At 49.0% G+C, this 23,730-nt stretch overlaps 1 protein-coding gene and 1 long non-coding RNA gene across 3 annotated transcripts in view; both read left to right on the top strand.

Annotated features, from left to right (window-relative positions):
* The first annotated feature begins 10,424 nt into the window (after positions 1-10,424).
* Gm35860 lies at positions 10,425-20,286 on the top strand. The gene is made up of 3 exons (XR_379174.1): positions 10,425-10,515; positions 18,032-18,189; positions 20,038-20,286. It is a non-coding gene; the product is annotated as a predicted gene, 35860 (long non-coding RNA).
* Positions 20,287-23,217: 2,931 nt separating this feature from the next.
* The window catches only part of Olfm2 (olfactomedin 2), a 78,644-nt gene continuing 78,131 nt past the window's right edge, over positions 23,218-23,730 (top strand). The window contains exon 1 of one of the 2 annotated variants that reach the window (XM_030244363.1): positions 23,218-23,380. Coding sequence is in view for 1 of the 2 variants with exons in the window: in NM_001357639.1 (NP_001344568.1) it covers positions 23,312-23,380 (69 nt within the window). In the remaining variant the exon portion in view is untranslated. The remainder of the gene's footprint in view (positions 23,381-23,730) is intronic. The other variant, NM_001357639.1, reaches the window with a different exon arrangement.

The raw sequence follows: 23,730 nt of genomic DNA, 5'->3' as shown, positions 1-23,730 counted from the left end.
TGGAGGCCACGGCATGTGTGTGGAGGCCACAGCATGTGTGTGGAGGCCAGAACATGTGTGTGGAGGCCACGGCATGTGTGTGGAGGCCACAGCATGTGTGTGGAGGCCAGAACATGTGTGTGGAGGCCAGAGCATGTGTGTGGAGGCCAGAACATGTGTGTGGAGGCCAGGGCATGTGTGTGGAAGCCAGGGCATGTGTGTGGAGGCCAGAGCATTTGTGTGGAGGCCAGGGCATGTGTGTGGAGGCCAGAACATGTGTGTGGAGGCCAGGGCATGTGTGTGGAGGCCAGGGCATGTGCATGTAAGTTAAAGAACAATTTTCAGGAGTTGGTTTTCTCCTTTAAGTGGGTTCCATTCCACAGATTGAACTCCAGTTCTTAGGTTTGGTAGCGACACCTTAGTTTTCTTTCTCTCTCTCTCTCTCTCTCTCTCTCTCTCTCTCTCTCTCTTTCTTCCTTTCTTTTTCTTCTCATTTCCTTCTCCTCCTCCTCCTACTTCTCTTCTTCTTCTTCTTCTTCTTCTTCTTCTTCTTCTTCTTCTTCTTCTTCTTCTTCTTCTTCTTCTTCTTCTTCTTCTTCTTTTTGGTTTGGTTTTTCAAGCCAGGGTTTCTCTGTGTAGCCCTGGCTGTCCCGGAACTCCCTCTGTAGACAAGACTGGCCTCAAACTCAGAGATCCCCCTGCCTCTGCTTCCCAAGTCCTGGGATTTATTATGTGCACTACCATGCCTGGCTTGCTTTGGGGGACATTTGAGATTCAAATCATGGGACTGGCAAGATGGCTGTTGTCTTAGTCAGGATTTCCATTGCTGTGAAGAGACACTGCAAACAAGACCATTTCTAAAGGACAACATTTAATTGAGGCTGGATTACAGGTTCAGAGGTTCAGTTCATTAACGTCATGGCAGGAGCATGACAGCATCCAACCAGACATGGTACTGGAGAAGGAGCTGAGAGGTCTACATCTTGATCCACCTTTAGCCAGGAGAGGACTTGCTCTTCAAAGCCCACCCCCACAGTGATGCACTTCTTCCAACAAGGCCACACCTACTCCAACAAGGCCACACCTACTCCAACAAGGCCACACCTCCTCATAGTGCCACTCTCTATGGGCCAATCATATTCAAACCACCACAGCTCAGCAGCTAATGGTGCTTGCCACCAGTACTGGTAACCTGAGTTCAATCCCCAGCACTCACTTGGTGGAAGGATAGGACCAACTCCTGCAAGCTATCCTCTGACCTCCATATGCATGTGTGCTCTTTTCTCCCAATAATACATGTAAGAATAAAAATTTAAGCTGGGCGATGGTGGCACATGCCTTTAATTTCAGCACTTGGGAAGCAGAGATAGGCAATTTTCTGAGGCCAGCCTGGTCTATAGAGTGAGTTCCAGGACAGGCAGGACTATACAGAGAAACCCTGTCTCAAAAAACAAAAGGACGAAAACAAAACAAAACAAAAAATTAAGATTTTAACCAGGCCAGGGATGATGGAAGATGCCTTTAATCCTTGGGAGGCAGAGGCAGGGAGATCTCTGGGAGTTTAAGGTCTGCCAGTTCCAGGATAGCCATGGCTGCATAGAGAGACCCTGAGTTAAAGAACTAAAACCAAAAGATTCAAACACCCAGGGGTCAATAGAGGTTGAAAATATCTTTTTCCCCCTCAAAGATAGTCATGTAGCCCAGTCTATCTTGAAATCCTTATGCATCCAGGGAAGGTCTTGAGCTGCTGATCTCCTGATAGGAGCTTCGCCTGCTCCCTGCTCCCGGGCACCAGCCCCCCCCCCCCCCCCCCCCGTCACTAGCTGAGCCCCGCATAGACTTGTGGCTATCAGTCACCTCAAAGTGATGCTCCAAGCCCCTCCACATGTAGATGAGGCATCCCTAACATCTCAGACCAAAACAATAGGAAAAGAGACATGACCTGTGGTCACATAGGCTCAAAACAGAGATCTCCATGCAAATGAGATACCTAGATGCCCGGAGCGGGGGCCAATAAGCTTTCCTTCCCAGACATCCCTCCCTGCAAAAGGTATTTAATCTCAGGCCCACTCTGAGAAGTGGGGTATGGTTTTACAAATCCACTTTCCACCATGGCATAAATGATTTGGAGCCACAGACTGTCTCTTTTCACTGGGACTGCCATGGGAAGCCATAGAGAAGGCATTTGCCTACAGAGCTGCTGCCTAATCTCCCGTAGAAGGCCTCTCTGAGCTCCCAGCCACAACTGCCACCAAGCCTGCTGCTGCGGTCAAGGCAAGGACTCTCCCCATGGGACCGGCTGGAGCCCCCTTTTGCACCCCCAGCCCTGGTCTAGATGCAGCCCGTGGGCCCAGACTTCTTTCTTATCTCTTCCACAACTTCCAGAAGCTTCTGGGTGTCTAAGAACCTGGGAGCCCCACAGCCCCAGCCCTCTTCTCAGGCCGGCAGACTCTGAATAAGCTCTGGCTTTCTCATGTCTCCGCCTGTGCTTCCCACCTCTGAGTAGTGCCTTGGGGATTCCCCATGGCCCAGCACCCACCTGGGTGCAGCAGCAGGGGGTAAGCACGGTAAAACTCCCCAAGCGGCCATGGCCTGTTGGGGAGCAGACACGGGGCCCACAGCCCTACACACCTCCACAGCTGGATAATGCCCTGCTGAAGGTGGGACCCAGGGCTTCATGCATTCTAAGGTCAGCACTCTGCAACTGAGCCCTAGTTCTCCATGTTACAGTTATTAGGTCCTCACGTCTTTGGCTTCCTGGAAGATGATTCCAGAGATTTCCATTGGACATGGTGATAGTTGGAGGTGAAATGAACAGAGGGTAAGGTCTGAGTGCTGGTTCAGGGTGAGTTGAGTGGGAAAAAAACGAACTAGGAGTTGAAATTTGCTGTGATTTGGGAGTCAGAAACTAGAGGCTGGTTAAATTCTCCTGAAACTGAGGGCCAGGCTGTAGCTCAGAGGCAGAGCTTACCCAGCATATGCAAGATTCTGGGTTCCAATTCTACCACCTCAAAAGAAGCGCAAATGAGAGATGATCAGAGTTGGAGACTGGCTTTCTCTATATCGCATGAACCTGTGGCTGTGGAGTTACAGGCGCAGTGATGAGTGGGAAAGACCAGACTTGGAGCGTTGGTGAGATGGATCAGGGGGCAAATCATTGGTGAGTGGATCAGTGGGCAAAGGCACTTGGCACACTGCAAGTCTGGAAGCCGAGCTTAACTCCTGGGACCCAGGTAAAGGTGGAAGAAGAGAACTGAATTCACGGAGTTGTGCTTTTGACTTCCACACATGCTACACACACACACACACACACACACACACACACACACACACACACACACACACAGAGAGAGAGAGAGAGAGAGAGAGAGAGAGAGAATTATGTATTAGAATTGGGGCATAAAGTACTTGCTGCATTTTAATGCCCCATAACCAAAACAAACAAACAAACAAACAAACACCCAAAGGCCCAACACAGTGGCACACACCTTTAGTCCCAGCACTTGGCAGGCAGTGACAGATGAATCTTAAGTTTGAGGCTAGCCTGGTTGACATAGAATTTCAGAACAGCCAGAGCTACACACAGAGAGACTCTGTCTCAAACTTTTTACCCCCTGTCCCCAAACAAAAAGGTATCGGGGCTGGGGTGACTCTGTGATCAAACACTTGCCTCAAAAGCATGAGTGGTGGAGTCAGGACCCCCCAGAACCCATGTTAACTCTGCGTGGACATGGTATCCCACTTGCAATTTCAGCCTGGAATGCAGAGATGGACTCAGAGCAAGCTCACTAGTAGGACCAGATATCTGGGGAAGCTTTGAGTGTGCTCGAGAGATTTGCTTCAACCAACAAAGAGGAAATGTGATGGAGGACAATTCCCAGGGTCAACTTCCGGCCTCCACACACACGTGCCCACAAACATGCAAACATGCATTCATCTACTACTACTATTACTACTACTACCCAACACACACACACACACACACACACACACACACACACACACACACACACACACACACGGAATTCACAACCTTGGTGGTGGCTGCACAGGTCATGTGCCAAAACCACACAGCCCTGTCCTCACAGTTCTTTGAGGTTTTTTTGTATTTTGATTTTTCACACAAAAACCACATCCTGGTTGACACATTTGAATTAGCAAGAAACAGAACTACAGAAGTCAAAAGCAATGTTAGTACATTCAGGGAGGTTCCTGGTTCCTGGGACTATAGACCAGGTCTTTGATGGATTAGGTTTTTGCTCTCATTTTGGCCTATGGGCTGGATTTGAAGGTTGGAATGGTGCCTCTAACATGGCATCAGTTTCGCTACAGTCTGGAAGGCTGTTATAGAGAGACCAAGCCAAGCAAGAGGATTATGATTGACACCAGCCCAGGCCATGTAGCAAGGCCTATCTCAGACAAAGTGAGACTGATCTCACTGGTGGGATGGGCTGGCTGCCATGGGGTTGCTGGGACTTGAGGTGACCATGGGCAACTTGAGACTCAGTATAGAGACAGTTGCGATGAAGATGGATTTCAAGTGACTTGAGGGTTGGGTGTTTATCTGGAGCATTCTAAAACAGTATGGTGGAGTTATGATTTATATAACATGCAATTCACTCATTTAAAATACATAATTAAGAGGGTTTTAGTAAATTCAAATCTTGTCTTACCAGTTCTAGGATATTCACATCAACCCAGAAAAAAATCTTGTAGCCATAAACAACTGCTTATTCTTCCATAATAGTGAGCCCTAGGCAGCCTCACTGTTCTTTGATACAAAGATCCACTTTCTCTGGGCATTTTATAGTAATGGAAATAAAGGACTTGGGCATGACTCTGTGGGTAAAGGCTTCCTGCTGCTAAGCTTGGTGACTTGTGTTTAATCCCCGCAACATGCTTGGTGGTTCCTGCAAGTTCTCTTCCGCTGTTCTCACTATGCTGTGCACAGGGACATGGACACGGACACACACACACACACACAGAGGGAGGGGAGGGGAGGGAAGGAAAGAGGGAGGGAGGGAGGGAGAGAGGGAGGGAGGGAGGGAGGGAGGGGTGAGAGAGAGAGAGAGAGGAGGGGGGAGGGAGGAGAGGGAGGGAGGGAGGAGAGAGAGAGAGAGAGAGAGAGAGAGAGAGAGAGAGAGAGAGAGAGAATCTCCACTAAATAAAAATTTTGTTGGTTAGTGGCTAGGCATGGTGGCACATGACTTTAATGCTAGCACTTGGGAGGTAGAGGCAGGTGGTTCTTTGTGAGTTCAAAGCTGGTCTGGTCAATATAGTGAGTTCTGGACCAGCAGGGGTACACCGTGAGGCAGTGTGTGTGTGTGTCTGTGTGTGTGTGTGTGTCTGTGTGTGTGTGTGTGTGTGTGTGTGTGTGTCTGTGTGTGTGTGTGTCTGTGTGTCTGTACACCATGTGCGATCAGTGCTCACACAGGCCGGAAGAGGGTGACGGATCCACCGATCCACAGGAGCTGGAGCTACAGACAGTTGGAAGCCACTGTTTGGGTGCTGGAGATCAAACCCAGATCTTTTGGAAGAGAAGTCCTTGCTCTTAACTGCTGAATCACCTCTCCAACCTTAAAAAATTGTTTTTAAGGGTTAGGCACAGAGTTGTGGACAGAGCCTCTCTATCTTGAGTTCCTCCACTGTGCAGTAGGGCTGGCATGTGGCTGGCATGTGGCTGGCATGTGGCTGGCATGTGGCTCTCTGGCATGTGGCTGGCATGTGGCTGGCATGTGGCTGGCATGTGGCTCTATGGTACAGACGTTACCTGGCATATGCAAGACTCTGGGTTCTTTCAAGCACCACAAATAAAAAAATGCATGAATAAACTGTGTATTCATAATTTACAATACCTGATGCAATGTACATGTTGTGTGAATAGTCATTGGGTAGCGGAATAATGATAAGTACATTTTCTGGAGCTGGGTCTCAGCTGGCAAAGGGCTTGCCTAGCAAGCACAAAGATCTGATTCTATTCCCAGCCTGGGATGAACCAGATGTCACTTTAGTTTTATCCCAGCACCTGGGTGATGGAGGCAGGGAAATCAGGACTTCAACATAAGCCTCAGCTACAAATTCAGTTGGGGGCTAGCCTGGGCTCCACAAGACCCTCTCTCAATAAGACAGTAAACAGCCCTGGCCTTAGCTTAGTCTGTATAGTGCTTGGATTGCAAGCATGAGGAACTTGGTTGGATTTCCTGAAGCCATGGTGGCTTGTGCTTGTAAACTTCAGAGCCTAGGATGTGGAGACAGATGGAATTCTGGAACTTGGTGGCCAGCCAGCCTAGCCTACTTGGCAGTCTCCAGGCCGATGAAAGACCCTGACACAGAGAGCAAGATGGATGATTGAGGAATGACCATGGAGGTTGTCCTCCAGCCTTCACATGAAGGTGCATGTGAATCCATGAGCTACACACACACACACACACACACACACACACACACACACACACACACACACACACACACTTAAACCTGCCAGCACACAAGAAGAAATACAGTTATCTCATTGGGCCCAACTCTTCAGCTCCATTCTCTTTGAGAGCCTCATGTAGTCCAGGCTAACGTCTTACTTGGTGAGGACCCTCCTGCCTCTACCTCCCAAGTGCTGGGATGACAGCTATGTATTTCCATGATTTTCTGATCTTCCTTGGTTTTGCTGTTCAATCCCAATCTCTTCTCGGCTTTGTGCAGTGCTAAAGACAGGCTCCTTGAGTTTGTGCATGCTAGGCAAGCGCTCTACCCAGCGAGCCAGGTCTGCACTCCTGGGGCCCAGGGTCTGAGGGCAGATCTTCCTTGGTTTTGCAGTCCCACCTCACATACCCCAAGGCTTGCCTTTTGGATAGAAGGGATGATTAGTATATAGCTTAATGAGGATGCTTTAATCAGCCAGGAGCTTGTTAATGAATGAGCAACTCAACCCTGTAAATTTCAGGTTAATTGACAAAGGTGTGAGGAGGGAATTCCATTCTGAGATCGGCTCAGCTTTTACTGGCGTCATTGCCAGCACTCTGGTGGCTGTTGGGAGAGCCCCCAGCTGATTTGCATATTCAGCAGCTCTAATTAATTGTTTTGTTTCCTCTGAATCTACTGATAGCCCTTGTTCCCAGCTGAGGTGCAGAGGCCAACAAGGGGCTGCCTGGGCTGCATAGGGAGCCATTTGTGGGGATGACCAGCAGGGGTTGTGCACCTGGGCATGCAGAGCTGCAGCACTTCAGGCACACACGTTGACACATAGGGAGCTGGGACACATTCAACTTGTCATTGTTGCAGCCTGTCTGTCTGTCCATCCACTCATTCGTCCATCCATCTGTCTGTCTGTCCTTCCCTCCTCTCCTCTTACCCCCTCCCTTTCAAGCTTGTCTAAGTGTGCGTGTGTGTGTGTGCGTGTGCGTGTGTGTGTGTACCCTTGGTCACACAGGAAGACCAGAGGAGGGTGTTAACGTCCTCTCTCTCTCTCTCTCTCTCTCTCTCTCTCTCTCTCTCTCTCTCTCTCTCAATCAGACAGGACCTCACTGAACTTGGAGCTATGCTGGAGCAAGGCCCAGGGACCTTCCTGTTTCTATCCCCACAGTGCTGGGGTGACAAGTGCACAGGATCAAACCTGTGGTTCCTGGACCTCTGAGCTTAGATCTGCTTGCCCTAAGGATGCTTTTGTCCACAGATATTGCCCCAGCCTCCACTGCTTGTCTGTCTTCTCTTTCTATCATGCTTTGTCCCTCCTTCCCTTCCTTCTTCCCATCTTCCCTTCCTCCCTCCCTTTTTTGAATTTTTGACAGAATCTCATGTAACCCACAAGTTCAAGGACATCTCTGGCTACAAAATTTGAGGCTAGCTTAGGTTATCTGTGAAACTTGGTCTAAGCCCTGCCTGCCCCTCCCCCAAATAAAATAAAAAGATGTCAGCTAACTCTCCATCCCCTAGGCTGCACCTCCCAGGTGTCGGATGGCAAGTCTCACCACAGTGGTTTTTGTGGTGCTGCGGATGGAACTCAGGGCTTTGTGGATGCTAGGGAAGTGCTCTAGCCACTGAGCTGCAGATGGAGACCCTGTACTGTTGTAGTTGAGGCAGGGTCTGCCTTTGCTTGTGTAGAATAACAGGCATGCATTATCACAGCCAGCGGGCAATAGCCTTTTTATGTTCCCACAAACCAGAGCCTGGGATATGCTCTGCCACCCTTGAGGCTCACCTTGTGGATGGAGCCCTGCTTGCTTATTCATCTGAGCTAGAATCCTAACTCCAGTCCTTCTTAGCTGTGTGACCTTGGGCAAGCAGCTTAGCCTCTCTGAGCTCCACTATAGTCTCTGGTGAAACCCATTCCCAAGTTACTGCAGGAGTGGAAATAAACATGGTCACCCACCCCCGCCCCCAGCTAGGAAGGGGGCGGAAGTCTGACTCCTTTGTGGTAGGAGCTGCTGGGGCTTCTAAGCAGGAGTTCCAAGTTCCCGTGACCACAGATGAGGGCTCTGTTTCCTGTCTTGGCAGAGCCAGGAAGTCTTATTGGGTCTCCTTGTCCCGCCAACTCGGCCTCAATTCCCAGGCCTGTGACTGGAAGCACATGCTCTGGCCCGCAGCCTCCTTCCTTCCCTCCTCTGCTCCCACTGAGGGCTCCTGAGTCATCCTGACCTCTGTGGCCGCTTCTCCCAGGCTCATTCCCACGCCTCTGGGGCGGCTGCTTGTGTGTCAGAGGCCGTTAGTGTGGCTCCATGGGTGTGTGCGCATGACTCCCTGCCAGTGATGGGGACTCGGGGATGACTGTGCCCTAACTGTGCATCTTCTGTGATATGCTCCGTATTAACTGTCTATGCTGTCTGTGCAAGTGAGTTCACACATTAACAATGAACCTTAGGGGTTTAAACATACTTTTTTTTCTTTCTTTTTTTTACTGTTTTTTTTTTTTTGTTTTGTTTTGTTTTGTTTTTTTGTTTTTTTGGGTTTTTTTTTGTTTTTTTGTTTTTGTTTTTTTTTTTTTTGAGATTGTCCTGGAACTCTGTGTAGACTAGGCTGGCCTTGAACTCACAGACATCCACCTGCTTCTGCCTCCCAGTACTGGGATGAAGCCACGACTACCATGCCAGACCCTGAAGTTTTTATTCGGTACATTTTATTTATTTTGTGGGTGGTGGTTCACTCATGCCCACAGCGTGGGTGTTCAGGTCAGAGAACAGCTTGCAGGATTCAGTTCTCCCGTTCTACAGTGACAGTTCCAGGGATCAGGTGGTGAGGTTTGGAGGCAAGCCCCCTTCCTTGCTGAGCATTTGCTTGTCCTGGCTTCTGTGTGCATGTGATGTGTGTTTTATGCATATTGGTGGAGTGTGTGTGTGTGCATTTGAGGGAGCATGCGCCTGCCTGCTGCATGTAAGACATCAAATGCGCTCCTCTCTTGCTCCCCTCTTACTTCCTTGAGTCCATCACTGAGCTGAAGCTCACTGTTTAAACTACACTGTCTGGCCAGTATGTTCTCAGGATCTGCCTGTCTCAGCCCCCAAATGCTAGGGTTACAGACCCAGGTTTTTACTAGGGTGCTATGGGCTCAAACCCAGACTCCTTGTGCATGTACAGCAAGCCTTTTTATCCACTGAGCCATCTCATAGACCCTCTTATGGTTTGTTTGTTCTTGAACTTTTTCTATGTGTGTAAATGTGTACACACATGTGGGGCAGGGCCCTGTGTGAGTACATGTATGGAAACAGTTGCTTCTTTGCTTCATTTGCCGGCTTCACTTATGTAAGCAACATATTTGGATCATGTGCACCCCTGTACTTTCTGCTGAACCTCTTGTTTCCAAGAGGACCTCCTTCTACTTTCAGTACCTTTTTTTTTTTTTTTTTAAATTATTGAACATGGTCCCTCACTGAACTGGAAACTCACTGATTCAGCCAGGGACCCTGTGTCTCTGCCTCCCTGGTGCTGGGATTACAGGCGACTGTCACTACACCCAATCTTGAGGATTAAATTCAGGCCTTCACACTTCAGTAAGCAGTCTACTGACAGACCCATCTCCCTAACTCCTGTTGTTTGTTTTGGTGTTGTTGTTTGTTTGTTTGCTTGCTTTGGTTTTTCTAAACAGGGTTTGTCTGTGTAGCCCTGGCTCTCCTGGAACTTACTCTGTAGACCAGGCTGGCCTTGAACTCACAGAGATCCTCCTGTCTCTGCCACCCTAGTGCTAGGACTAATGGCATGTGCCATCACTGCCAGACCTGTTGTTTTGTTTTCAGGACCGGGTCTCACATAGTTCAGGCTGGCCTCGAATTCACCACTGAGCTGAGGACCCTTGAACTCCTGATCCCCCCCCCCGCTTCCACCTCTGAGCTGGGGTGACAGGCATGCACTACCACACTCACTGTGACTGCCGGCGCTGTGGTGTTTGTACATCAGTTGCTTAAGATTCTGCCAGAGCAACTGGAGGCCCAGTTCCCATCTCTGTTACTGGGTCAAGGAGCGCATGCATGTGCCTGATGCTGGCAGGTCCCCAGTTCTCAGGCAGCAGTGGAAAGACACTGACAACTGACTGAAGGGAGGAAGAAGTCTGCGGTGAGCCCAAGGGTCTGGGTGAAACTCAGGCCTCCCTTGAGAGTTTCTCTGGGGACACAGATGGGGCCTGTTCTCCATGCTGTGGAGGCGGCTAGGCAGGGGGGATTGGGAGACTGATGTGGATGCTGTCTGGCAGGATCCTGAGGAGATGCCAGATGGGAGAAGTGAGGGAGCACTACCTCACCCTGGCGTGGACAGGCCCCACAGACACTCCTGCTACCTCCAAATCTGGAAAGGGCTGGAGCTGGGGCTGTGTTGGTAGAGTGCTTGCCTACCCTGAAAGCTCTGGGTCCCATCCCAGCACCATATAAACTAGATGTGGGGATGCACCTACCAGCCAGCACCTAAGCAGTGGAAGCAAGAGGACCAGGAGCTCAAGGCCATCCCCACAGGGTACTTGCAAGAAAACAAGGCACTAGGGCTGGGTATAGCGCAGGAGTACTGTGCATCTAGCATTCTTGAGGCTGGAGTTTCAGTCTTAGCATAGCAGGAAAGAGGGATGGGAGGGAGGAAAGAGAGGAGAGAGGAGGAGGAAGAGGAAGGGAGAAAAGAGAGAATACAGGAACTAAAGAGATGACTCAGCCATTAAAGCTACTTCAGAAGTTAAAGCTACTTCAGAGGTTAAAGCTACTTCAGAGGTTAAAGCTACTTGCCACTAAGGCTGACAACCCGAGTTCAATCCCTCACATAGTGAAAAAGAGAACCAACTCCTTCCTGTAAGTTATACACAAAATGATATACATGAAATAAATAAATGTGTGTGTGTGTGTAAGAGAGAGGGGAGAGAGAGAGAGAGAGAGAGAGAGAGAGAGAGAGAGAGAGAGAGAGAGAGAGAGAATGAGAATTCAAGGAAGAAAGGTGTGAAGGGACTTAGCTCAGGGTTGTTGATCTGGAGTCATACCAGAAGGTAGCTTAAATTAAAGGAGGAGGGCAGATGGTTGCTCACAGTCCTGAGGTCTCAGGCTGCACAAGGAGGAGTCTCTTTCTGCTGGAAGGATTCATGAATACTTCCTGGAAGGCAGAGGCAAGTTTTTATCTGGTTACATAGCAAGCAATAGGCAAGTCTGGGCTACAGGATGCTAGTCTTAAAACAAAACAACATCTTTAAAAACAATGTGTGTAAGAGGTGTTTTGTATGTGTGTTGAGTGTTTGTGTGTTGTGTACAATGTGTTATGTATGTTGTATTGGGTATGGTATGTTGAGTATTGGATATGTTGTGTTCTGTCTATGCTATGGTATATGTGATGTGTTTTGTGTAGTATTGTGTTGTCTGCTTTGTGTGTTGTGCTACATATGTGCTGTGCTGTGTGTGGTCTATGTTGTGTGCTGTGACTGTGGTGTGCGTGTCAGTGTAGGTGTGTGTACATGTCCACGCACGTGCATGCACATGTGGAGAGAGGCTGATGTTGCGTGTTTTCTCTATTCACTTGTGCTTTGTTTGTTTTTGAGTCAGGATCTCCCAATGAACTTGCTCATTGGCTCAGCTCTGCTGACTGGAGCTTCAGGGATCCATCTAACTCTGCCCAGATCCAAATAAGTGCAGAGATCAGAGGATCAATCTGCCTGCCTCCACCACACCCAGGTCTTCTCCTGGGTGCTGGGTGCCCTCATGCTAAAGGAGCAGGCTCTTTATCAAGTGGAACCCCACCCCACCCCACCCCAAACACATCTTCAGGGTTTATCTCTGGGAAGCAGGAGCCACACCAGGAGCTAGGGTGTGGTGGTGCTTTCCCCTCTCCCCTCACTAACGTTTAGATAGTGGAAGCTTGGCCTAGAGGTTAGTGGAACCTTTAAAAGGTGGGGCTTAGTGGAAGGTAATGCAACCACTAGGGGGCGCTGAGAGAAAGCTCAGTAAAGAGCACTGGCTACTCTTGAAGAGGACTTAGTAAGGGCATAGTGAGGTTATGGGATTCTTTCTCTCTGTCTCTGTCTCTGTCTCTGTCTCTCTCTGTGTGTGTGTTTTGAGACAGAGATTCTCTATGTACCTCTATCTCACTGTAGACCAGGCAGGTCCTGAACACACAAGGGTTCTACCAGCCTCTGCCTCCGAGTGCTGGGATGAAAAGCCAGCACCACCATGCACTCAAAGTGGATCATGCACAGATGAGGGTGGCTTCTGCACTCTCTGGCTCTCTGTCCTGCCTTGTGACTGACCTCTTTCCTACATGCCCACTACAAGCCCCCTACCCCACCCCCACCCACACCCCCTACTCCTCCATTCCCTTGCCCCCACTACCACCACCATGAGTGTCTATCTAGAGTCTAACAGATGCAAGTGCTCTGCCCTTGAACCTCCAGAGAGACTTCTGTTGGTGGTGGTGGTGTTTTTAAACCTTTTATGGATTCTTTGAGAATTTCACATCATGCACCCCGGTTCCACTCACTTCCCCAACCCTTCATATCTGACCTCCACCCTTGTGGAGGTCACCCCACAAAACAAAGTAAAAAATAAAAAATTAAACAAAACCCAAATCCATCTGCCATGGAAGCTGTGTCATAGTGCATCCCACAGTACACCCTTTCCACACCGCTTTGCTTGCAAATGTTCGTTACAATGAGTCATTGGTCTGGTTAAAGGTTTCTGGTTTCTGCTATGCTATCAATACTGGATCCTCACCAGGACTCCTCTCTGATATCCTGTTGCTGCCCGGTGTCATGGAGATCCTGCAGCTTTGGCTCTGCAGGACTGGCCTCTTCCTGCACTCCAGCAGTTCATCCATGGGGCAGATGTTGGGATGGGACAACTCAAAGTCCTGGATCTGGGCCTGGGTGGTGTCTGAGGTACCAGCCTGACAGCTCTCCCACACCCACACCACCAGGGTGAGCTCTCTTCCAGCACTGCCTGGGCTAGCTCACCTTATGCTGCAGCCAGCAAGACAGGGGCCAGCTCTCTTGGGGAATGCCATCAGGGCCAGCTAAACTCTGTGTGTGTGTGTGTGTCTTGTGTGTGTCTGTGTGTCTGTGTGTTTTTGTGTGTGTTTGGGGGTGTGTGTGTGCTCTCCAGAGTGTTACAATTGGTGAGGGGCAGATACAGTTCCTGGTTCTCATGACTGGGGGTCAGCTCTGGGGTGGGAGTGGGGATGGGGGTGGGGGAGCATCTCTCCTGTGCCCACACCACCTCATGGCAGACAAGTAGCCAGAGCTAGCTCACTATCACACCCTGGGGTCAGCTTGCTTGGCTCCCACCACCAGGGCCAGCTTTACTATGTTGCCCAGGCATGGTGCAGGGCCTGCTTTCTGAGTACAGCCTGGAAGGGGTGGGGCCAGATCTCCTGAGAGCCACAGCCAGTGGTGGGGGCAGCTCTCCACAGCCTCTGAATATTAGCTTGGTCCCTGGAGGCAGCCCAGACCAGGGACATCTGCATGGCCTTTGTTATAATATGAGCCACAGACATCAACACAGTCCCCTGCTGCTGTACAGCCATGGACCCAAATGTGGCCCTCAGTGGCAGCACAAGTTGGCACCATGGCCTTAGGTGGCAGGGCAGGCCACTCACAGCAGGCTGTTCCTCTCCACCCTCAATCTCCAGGTCCATGTCTCTTCTTAATGTTCAAACCATTCGGCTTCTCTTTCTCTCCCACATGTCTATCACTTACCTTAACATTGCAGTGGCTCCCACTGCGGTTACGTCACACCACGGGCAAGCCTTTGGGTGTCTTGCACACCAGAGCTGTGTGGCAGCGGCAGACCTATAGACCTCTGTTCTTTTAAATTAAAAAAAAAAGTGTGTATGTGTGTGTGCGCGCATGTGTGTACATTTGTCATGGCGCACATGCAGAGGTCAGGGGACAACCTGTAAAGTTGGTTTTCTTCTCCCACCGTGTGGGTTCTGGGACAGCAAGTGTTCAGGGAGTCTCATGTCTACTTGAATTGCTTCTGTTCTGACTGGGTGAGCCAGATCCCTGCACGGTTTGGATTAGATCTCTCTGATGACTGGTGAAGGACAGCTTTGGGTTCTGTATTACAGCAACGTGAAGTGAAGTGAGACCCCAGGGATCTTGGTAGTAGCAGCTGGCCAGGAGGATGGGGCTAGGGGTGGAGATGGTCTCGCTGGCTTACCAATGAGCTGCTGCCTCTTCCCAGCTGGGAGGCAGAAAACATTCTACGGATCCCCTACACACCAGGGTCAAGGAACATCGTAAAGACCCGCATTCCGTCCTCAGTGAGCGGGCAGAGACAGATGTGTGCATCCAACCTCAGCAACCTGCGAACTTCCCCTAGATATTTAGGGACTCCAGCTCAGGCTACACTGAGATTTGTGGCTTTGACACAGAAGAGAATTTCAGTTTATGAAACAGAGTTGGAGATTTTATTAAAGATGGCTCTTTTTCGCTTTGTTGGTTTTTTGTTTTGTTTTGTTTTGTTTTTGAGACAGGGTTTCTCTGTATAGTCATGACTACGCTGGAACTCTCTCTACAGACCAGGCTGGCCTGGAACTCAGAGCTCCACCTGGCTCTGCCTGGTGAGTGCTGGAATTAAAGGTGCATATCACAGCTGCCCACTTCCCTTTTTATATGTATTTATTTTGGAGGTCTGGAGAGATGGCTCAGCAGTTAAGAGCACTGGCTGCTCTTGTAGTGTTTGATCCTCAGCACACAATTGTGTGCTGAAGGTTGGTGGCTCACAGTCATTTGTAGCCCCTGTCCCAGGGGTTCCCATGGCCTCTTCTGGTCTTCTGGGACACCAGGCAAACATGTGGTACACTGAGATCCTGAAGGCAAAGCATCCAAACACGTAATTCTTTAAAATTTATTTTTACTTATGTGTGTATGTAGGTAGCCAGAGGCCAGAAGAGGGCTTCCTACGGGTGAAGCTGGGGTTACGGACAATTGTGAGCTGCCCATCATAGATGCCGGGAACTGAACTCAGGGCTTCTGTGAGAGTAGCCTGTGCTCTTAACTGCTACTGAGCCACCTTTCTAGGCCTCAATTTTTTATATATGCATTTACATATATAAAAATATGTGATCTATTATACAATAATATACAACATAATATAATATAAATTATATATCTTATAACAATATAATTCTATTATATACAAATTAAATATTATTTTAAATAAATGCTAATTATGTAAATTTTATTAATATGTTTTTATGTTTATTATATTTCACATATTCCATTTTACTTTATATATTCTATTTTGCTTTATATATTCTATTTTAAAATATATTTTATTTTAAAATATGTTTCATGTTTTATATATTATATAAAATACAGTATGTATTTTATATGTCAATATATGTTATTAATTTATCTAAATTATCAATGATATGATTAATTTAAATAAGTAATAAGTAATTAATAGACCATATGTTATTATATTTTAATATAGTTTACCATATTATATATTTTAAATTATCATATTTATATATTTTATATATTATATAAATATTATATATTTTAGTAATAAAATATAATATTTATTATATTTTATTATATATTATAGTAATATAATAAATATGTTTTAATACATTTATTAATATAAACATTCATTATTAAAATAAAAATAAAAAACATAAATACATATATATTTTGTATTATGTATAAAATAATTATATTATGTAATATGTATATATGTATGTATATATACATATTCAAGATAGGGTTTCTCTGTGTAGCCCAGGCTGTGTTAGAACTCACTCTGTAGACCAGGCTACTCTCAAACTCAGAGATCTGTCTGCCTCTGCCTCTGCCTCTGGAATACTGAGAATAAAGGAGTGAGAGTGTACCACCACTGCCCTGCTCAATATACATTTGGATTATGTATTTATTGACATTATTTTATTGTTGTGTATATGGTTGTTTTGCCTGCCAGTATTGTGTGCCTGTATGTATACTTGTGCAACATGTGTGGTTCCTGAGGCGGCCAGAAGAGTGTATCTAGTCCATTAGAACAGGACTTATAGATGGTTTTGAGCTGCCAAGTGGGTTTTGAAGAAGTGAACCTGCGTCCTCTGAAAGAGCAGCCTGGGCTTTCAACCTCTGAGCCATCTCTCCAGTTCCCCTCAAGACATTTTAACATGAGCGATGCCCAAGGTTTAAGAGAAAAGGGCATTCAGGGTTAAAAGACATGCCTGAAGGTCTGAATGTGGGCTTCTCAAAGAAGAGTCGTGAGGCACGGTGAGAGATACTCACCCACGTGAGGGTACAGGCATCTCAAGACAGGTCACAATGAACTGTCTTAGCATCAGCCATGTAGACCCTTTCAGTGACTCCAGTCAAAAGGTCACTGTAGAGTGGCTCAGGAGGCACCTTGGGTGGAATTATATTGGATAAGGTAGAACCTGGTGAGATTCCTAGAAGATTGCTGGATTAGAACAGGTGATGGTGTGGGACCTTCGACTCTGCCAGACAGAGGCTTCAATAAGACACCCCTCTCTTTCTATCTTTTCTCAACCCCAGAGCTCAGTAGGCTAAGACGTGTGTGCAGCCCTGAGTTCCAGGCCAGCCTCGGCTGTATATCAAGGCTGTGTCTCAAGCAAAATAAAACAAAACTTGACTCTGAGAACCTTGAGATGACCAAGGACAGCAAAGGCACAGTGCTGGCCCAGGCTTGTGAGTGGACTGATGGTGGCAAGGGGCACTTTTCAGCAGGACACTTGCCACAGTGTGATAGGGACTCTCACATTAGCACTGACCACAGATGTGGTCGCTGCAGTGGCATTAACTATATCTGCTTGGGTCCTATCATCAGAAACAACAACAGCCCTGAGATGAGCATGGTAGGATGCTATCCTAGCATGCACAGGACCCTGGGGATCACCCCCAGCTCTAAACTCGGTGCAAGGGTACATGACTGTCATTCCACTACACAAGAGGTGGAGGCAGGAGGATCAGGAGCTTGAGTTGGAGGCCAACCCGGGTTACATCTTTTAAAAAGTAAAATATTAATTAAAATGGATCTACCACAGTACACTACAGGGACTTCCACATGAGGAAGGGTCAAGCCTCAATCTTCCCAAAGACACAGGAACTAGGGAAGAATTAGCTCTCAAAGTTCCAAGTGGCAGATGCTAAGCCACAGAGGGAACTTCCTAAAGAGACTGAGACCACAGAGGTGACAACAGCCACATCTAGACACACTTACAGGAGGGGAGGATGGAGAGGGAAAGAGGGAGGGAGAGAGAGAGAGAGAATCTAGTTTTGCCTTTCCTCCTGCCCTCTATTTTCCTTTCACCTCCTAGTGTCTGGACCTGGCTACAAAGAAGGGAACCTGGGAGATGTAGTTTGCAGTGTGCAAAGGATGCTGGGAAATGTAGTTTACGGGGTTTGTTTGAGGAGGATGCTGGAGAGACAGGTAAATAGAGGAACTCAGAACTTTAGCACCAAAGGTTAATTATGCCACAGAAGCCGTAGGTTGTTTGTGGTAGTGACCACTTCCCTGACACTGTTCAGGGAGGACGATTATTATGGTCTGGATAAAATGGCCCTCATCGACTTTAGTAGGTTTGAGCACTTGGTCCTTACCTGAGAGTGTTTGTTTGTTTGTTTGTTTGTTTGTTTGTTTAGGAAATCTGCGAACAGGAACAGCCTAGTAGAACTGGTCGGTGGGGACCAGGCCCTGAAACTGGTATCTGATTGGCCTGGGCTCTCTCTTCCTCATCTGAAAGATGTCAGGAGCCTCCATCATACTCTCTGGCTGTCGTACATTCCCACCATGACAGAGGGTGAGCTAACTGTCCCCCGGCGGGGCTGGAGAGATGGCTCAGTGGGTAAAGCGCTTGCTAAACAAGCTTGGGACCTGAGTTTGGGTCCTCAGCAGCCACATAAAAGCCAGGTACAGCCAGGCAGACTGCTCAGTGGTTAAGAACACTGACTATTCTTTTATAAGACAGGAGTTCCATTCCCAGCAACTATGTCAGGTGGTCATGAACTCCAGCTCCAATGGATCTGACCCTCTTCCGGCCTGCCTTTCATGAGAACACAGGCACAGAGGTGTTCGTATGCGCAAGTGCTCATGCGCGCGCGCGCACACACACACACACACACACACACACACACACACACACACACACTGAAAGGACCTCCAAGACCAAGTTCTCAGCAAAGGGGATTTATTTGCTCAAAGATACAGAGGGCAGGGAAGGAGAGACAAGATAGGGGATAGAGGATGAAGGAGCGGGGAAGGGAATAAGGGAGATGGGGAAGGGGTATCTGCCCTGAGGGGCACAAAGACCTGCCACTGGATAGTCATGCCTCATAGGAAAATGGCAGCTAAGGAAGAAACCCTGTTTTAGGATGATGTGTTTAATTTTAGTTGGGCGTGTTAATTAGATGAGCCAAAAAGGGCTTTTGATTGCTGGACTTCAATACTTTGGACCTTGGTGGTCGCTTCAGGAGGAGGAAATGTCTAAATAAGGGGATAGACCTCGGTGGCTAGCTTTAGGAATGTAATCTAAACATTTTAGAAAGGCAGAGGGAATGAAGGAGAAGGGCAAGGCCTGTCAGAACCATGTTGACCAGGCTGGGCTGGCCAGAGGCCACACACACACACACACACACACACACACACACACACACACACACACACACACACTCACACACTCACACACTCACACACTCACACACACAGCCCTGCCTTTAATCCCAGGGTGGGCAGAGGCAGTAGATCTCTGTGAGCTAGAGGCCAGCCTGGTCTATATAGAGAGTTCCAGGGGCCATCCAAAGCTACATAGTGAAACACAGTCTCACTAAACAAAGGTAGTCCAGTGATGTGCTGTTTAGTTTTTGTCCACTTGACACAAACCAAAACAGCCTGGGAAATAAGGAATTGCACTTGAGGAACGGCCTCCATCAGACTGGCCTGTGGGCATCTCTCCTCCATCAGACCAGCCTGTAGGCATCTCTCCTCCATCAGACTGGCCTGTAGGCATCTCTCCTCCATCAGACCGGCCTGTAGGCATTTCTCCAGGGCGTTTAATAAACTGTTGATCGCTATGGAAGGACCCAGCTTATTGTGAGCCCAGGTGGTCCTGGGCTGTGTAAGAAAGCAGGCTGAGGAAGCCATGGAAAGCAAGCCAGTGAGCAGCAGTCCTCCATGGTCCCCTGCCTTGAGTTCTGGTCATGGCTTCCTCAGTGATAGACTATATCCCATAAGCCATGCAAACCTTTCTTCACCCAAGTTGTTTTGGATCAGTGTTTTAGGACAGCAGCGAACTAGAACACACACACACACACACACACACACACACACACACACACACACACACAGACACACAGATACACAGACACACAGACACACACACACACACACAGACACACAGACAGACACACACACACCAAACTAGAACAAGCCCAGAGCTGGGAAATAGAGACAGAAGGACCCTGCAGCACACTGGCCTGAATCAACACACTCCAGAGTTGGTGAGCGTCTGTCTCAAAGGTAAGGTGGGCAGTGACGGGGACAGTGGACACAGACCTGTGGGCTCCAGACACAGCTGCCTTCTCGCAGGCAGCTGTGTCTGATCAAGGGGCTAGCCTGCCAAGAGCCAATATCCAAAACCCTCGCCTTTCAGGTGAAATGCCGATGAGTGGCTAGCTGCTTGCCTAACTCCTGACAGGACTCTACCAGACCACACCCGTCTCCTTCCTGCTGATTATGAATTTGCCAAACATATCAGACTGTGAGGTTGAATTCCAACCAATGAGATGAGGTACAGTCCCCGCCTGAATACAATAAAAACTAGGTCACCTGGTTTTGGTCATCACACTCTTTTTTACAAAAAGAAATTGTATTGCCAGTTCACTTTCAATTTGTTTGTATTTCTATGTGCAACTGAGGATTTTTTTCCAACTTATGCATTCACATGCATGTGAACAGACCCTGAACTGAAATAAAAAATTCCCTATGTGTCCTCTCCCTTGAATTGCTTTTGGCACTTATCCTACTGCCAAAGAAGGAGACCTGGCAGGGGTCATGGTCCTGGAATCCAGGTTGAGCGAAGGCAGAGCCCACCTATTCCCGTCTTACAGTTCACCACTGCCCTCCCACCCTGAAGAGCCCTCAAAGGTCTGACCCCTTTCGGGGACAACGGGCTAAAGGATTGGTGGAGATGCCTTCCACCTAAAACCCAGGTCCTGTCTTGAGTTCTCAAGGGCTCTGGTACCAGGCTCTGGGGATCAAGCAGCCAAGTATCTACCTATGTGTCAGCAATGCCTCTTGACAAGAACTTGGGTGAAGAAACAGGTGTCTGTGTGTGTGGTGGGGAGTGCACAGGGGGCCAGAGAAAGACAGTGGATGTCTTTATCAATTGCCAGCTTACTGCCTTGAGTCAGGGTGGCTCTCTGATCCCAAGTCTTGATATCTTCACTAGGTTGGCTGGCCAGTAAGCTCCCAGCATCCACCTGCCTCTGCACCCCAGGTCTAGGGCTACAGTCACGCCCAGCCACGCCCAGTTTTCATGTGGATGCTTAGAATATGAACTCAGGTCCTCCTGTTTCCATGAGAAATGCTCCTCCTACCCACCGAGTCAAATCTGCTAGATAAGGCCTTCTTCTACATCTTTTTGTTTTTGTGCGGTGCATGTGTGATGTGTGTGTTCGTATGTATGCGCGCACGTGTGTGTGTGTGTGTGAGAGAGAGAGAGAGAGAGAGGGAGAGAGAGAGAAAGAGAGAGAGAGATCCACCTCTAGTATGTGTTTCTCAATCATTCTCCACCTTATAGTGTGTGATGCATGAACAAATAAGTGTCTGGGTTTGTGTGCACAAGCATGCATGCAGACACCAGAGCAGGACACTGGTGTCTTCCTCTATCTCTGACTGTCTGGTTGCCTAAGACAAGGTCCCACTGGCTTCACCATTCTGGTTTTCAGCTAGGCTGGAGTGCTCAGGATCTGCTTGCTTGTCTCTGTTCCCCAATGCTTACTTGCATCTCCCATGCCTCCACCTTCCTCTATCTTTTATGGCAAAGTTCCCTGTAATCCAACTACATCCCTCTTCCTGCCTCAACGCCCACCCCCACAACACCCCCGCAAAGAGAGAGAAGGAAGGGAAGGAAGGAAGGAAGGAAGGAAGGAAGGAAGGAAGGAAGGAAGATGCCATTGAAAAGCTTCAGGGAGGGAAGGTGAGTGGGGACACTGCTGGCTAGTACTGAGAAGCAGACAAAGACTGCAGAGTCTCCCAGAAGAAGGCAGGACAGGGATGCGATTCATATGCAAATGAGGCATGAGGCTTGGCTAATATTTTGATTCTCTTGAGAATCCAGTCTGTCTTTTGGCACCATTAAAACAGGAGAGAGATGGGCTTGGGGGACAGGGGAGGGGAGAGCTTCCACCATGAGGACCTGTGGGAAATGGGTGTCCTGAGAAAGGGGACATGGGATGCCCCTTTGTTGAGGAATGGGTCACCCACCGCTCATCCCACTGGTTTGCCTCCGTGTCTTTTCTGCTCATCCCCCACTCCCATCTCTTAATTATTTCTTACGGATTTGTAGAAGTTTATTTTTACAGGTACATGCATATGTGCCTGTAGGTCAGGGGACAACTTCCACGTGGGTCCTGGGGATTGAACTATTGTCACCAGGGTTAGCGGCAAGCTCTGTTACACACTGAGCCATCTCAGTGGTCCCTCCTTATGTTGTTTGTTTGGTTTTGAGACAGGGTCTCACGTAGTCTCAGTTGGCCTCAAATTTGCTGAGAATGTCCTCAAACTCATTAATTTTTATTTTTATATTTTATAGGGTCTCCCTTTATACTGCAAATCTGTGGGTCACAACTGCTTTGAGTCCTAAGACCATCTGAACACACACATATTTACATTTCAATTCACAACCGTAGAAAAATTAATTATGAAGTAGCACCAGAATAATTTTATGATTGTGGATCACCACAACATGAATTAACATGTATTAACGTGCCACCCCGTTAGGAAGGTTGAGAACCTCATAGCTTTGCCTGGCTTGGCACAGTCTATGTAGAACTTGCTGGTTTTGAACTCACAGAGATCCCTTAGTGCTGGGATTGAAGGTGTGTGCCACCACACCCAGATGACCTGGGACTGTAGATCCTGCTGCCTTTACCCCCCAACTCCCAAGTGCTGGGATGACAGGTGTGTACCACTACAACTGGGCTGTGTGTGTGTGTTGAAATAGGGTCTTAATCTGCAGTCTTGGCTGGCTGGATCCCATTACACAGCCCAGGTCAGCCTCAGATTTCCAGTCCCCTTTCCTCTCTCTCCCTAGTACTGGGTAACAGGTGTGCACTGCCTCATGACTCCTGGTGCCCGCCTTTGCCCCACCTTCCTTCCTGATATTCACCACTTCCCCAATTTCTAATTTTCCAGTCTGTGCCTCAGTTTCCCTGTTGATTACCCTGTCTCTTTTCATACTAGCTTCCCTTTTGGTCCCCGCCTTCCACCCCACCCCCCGCTCCCCCCCTTCCCGCCCATCCATCTCCTACTCCTTGTTCATCCTGGGAAAATCCTAGGAGGGTGAAATTGACAAGCACGTGACAGCCCCCCCTCCCCCATCTCATGACCTTTCACACCTAGGTTTATGGGGATGGCTAGTGGGGGGCTGCGGAGTCTGGTTCCTGACCCCCCTTGCTCACCCGTGTCAGCTCCCCACCTGCTGGCAGGGGCCCCACTCTATGGGGCTGTCTCCCTGAGCCGGGCTGGGGGCGGGGCTGGGGGCGGAGCCCGCGACAAAGGCTGGGCGCGGGGCGGGGGTGGGGTGGAATCCCGGCCGCGGGCGAGGCGGGGAGGAGGCGCTCGGGTCGCCCGGGCGGGCGGGCGGGGTCGCGCCTGGCGGCGGGTCCCCATTACCCAGGCGCCTGTCGGGCGGGGGGCGCGTCATGTGGCCGCTCACGGTCCCGCGGCTGTCGCTGCTGCTGTGGCTGCTCTGCCCAGGCCTCGCCGGACAGGTAGGGGCCCCGCGGGCAGGTGCGGTCGCTGGGGAGCCCTGGAGGGGACGCGGGCTCAAAGGGGTCCCGCGAACAAGAGCTTTGGGGTCCACCAGCCTCCCCTTCTAACAGCTGCAGGATGGCGAGGGGCATATGGGGAAGGTCGCAGCAAAGGAGGGGTTGGAACATCCACCCTTGTTTGGGGAAACCCTGGGGACACCCAATGAAACCTTAATGTGGGGAGATTGGGGAAGACACTCGTTTTGGGGTTCTGGCCCCCCTCGATGATCCACAGCTTACATCCCACCATCTAGCTGTGAGATTGGGGAGGGAAACTTTAGGGGGGCTTTGGGGTGTTGCCTGTCACTTGT

Source organism: Mus musculus, chromosome 9 (assembly GCF_000001635.26).
Source record: "Mus musculus strain C57BL/6J chromosome 9, GRCm38.p6 C57BL/6J".
Lineage (NCBI taxonomy): Eukaryota > Metazoa > Chordata > Mammalia > Rodentia > Muridae > Mus > Mus musculus.
This window is presented reverse-complemented; position numbering and strand designations above follow the sequence as displayed.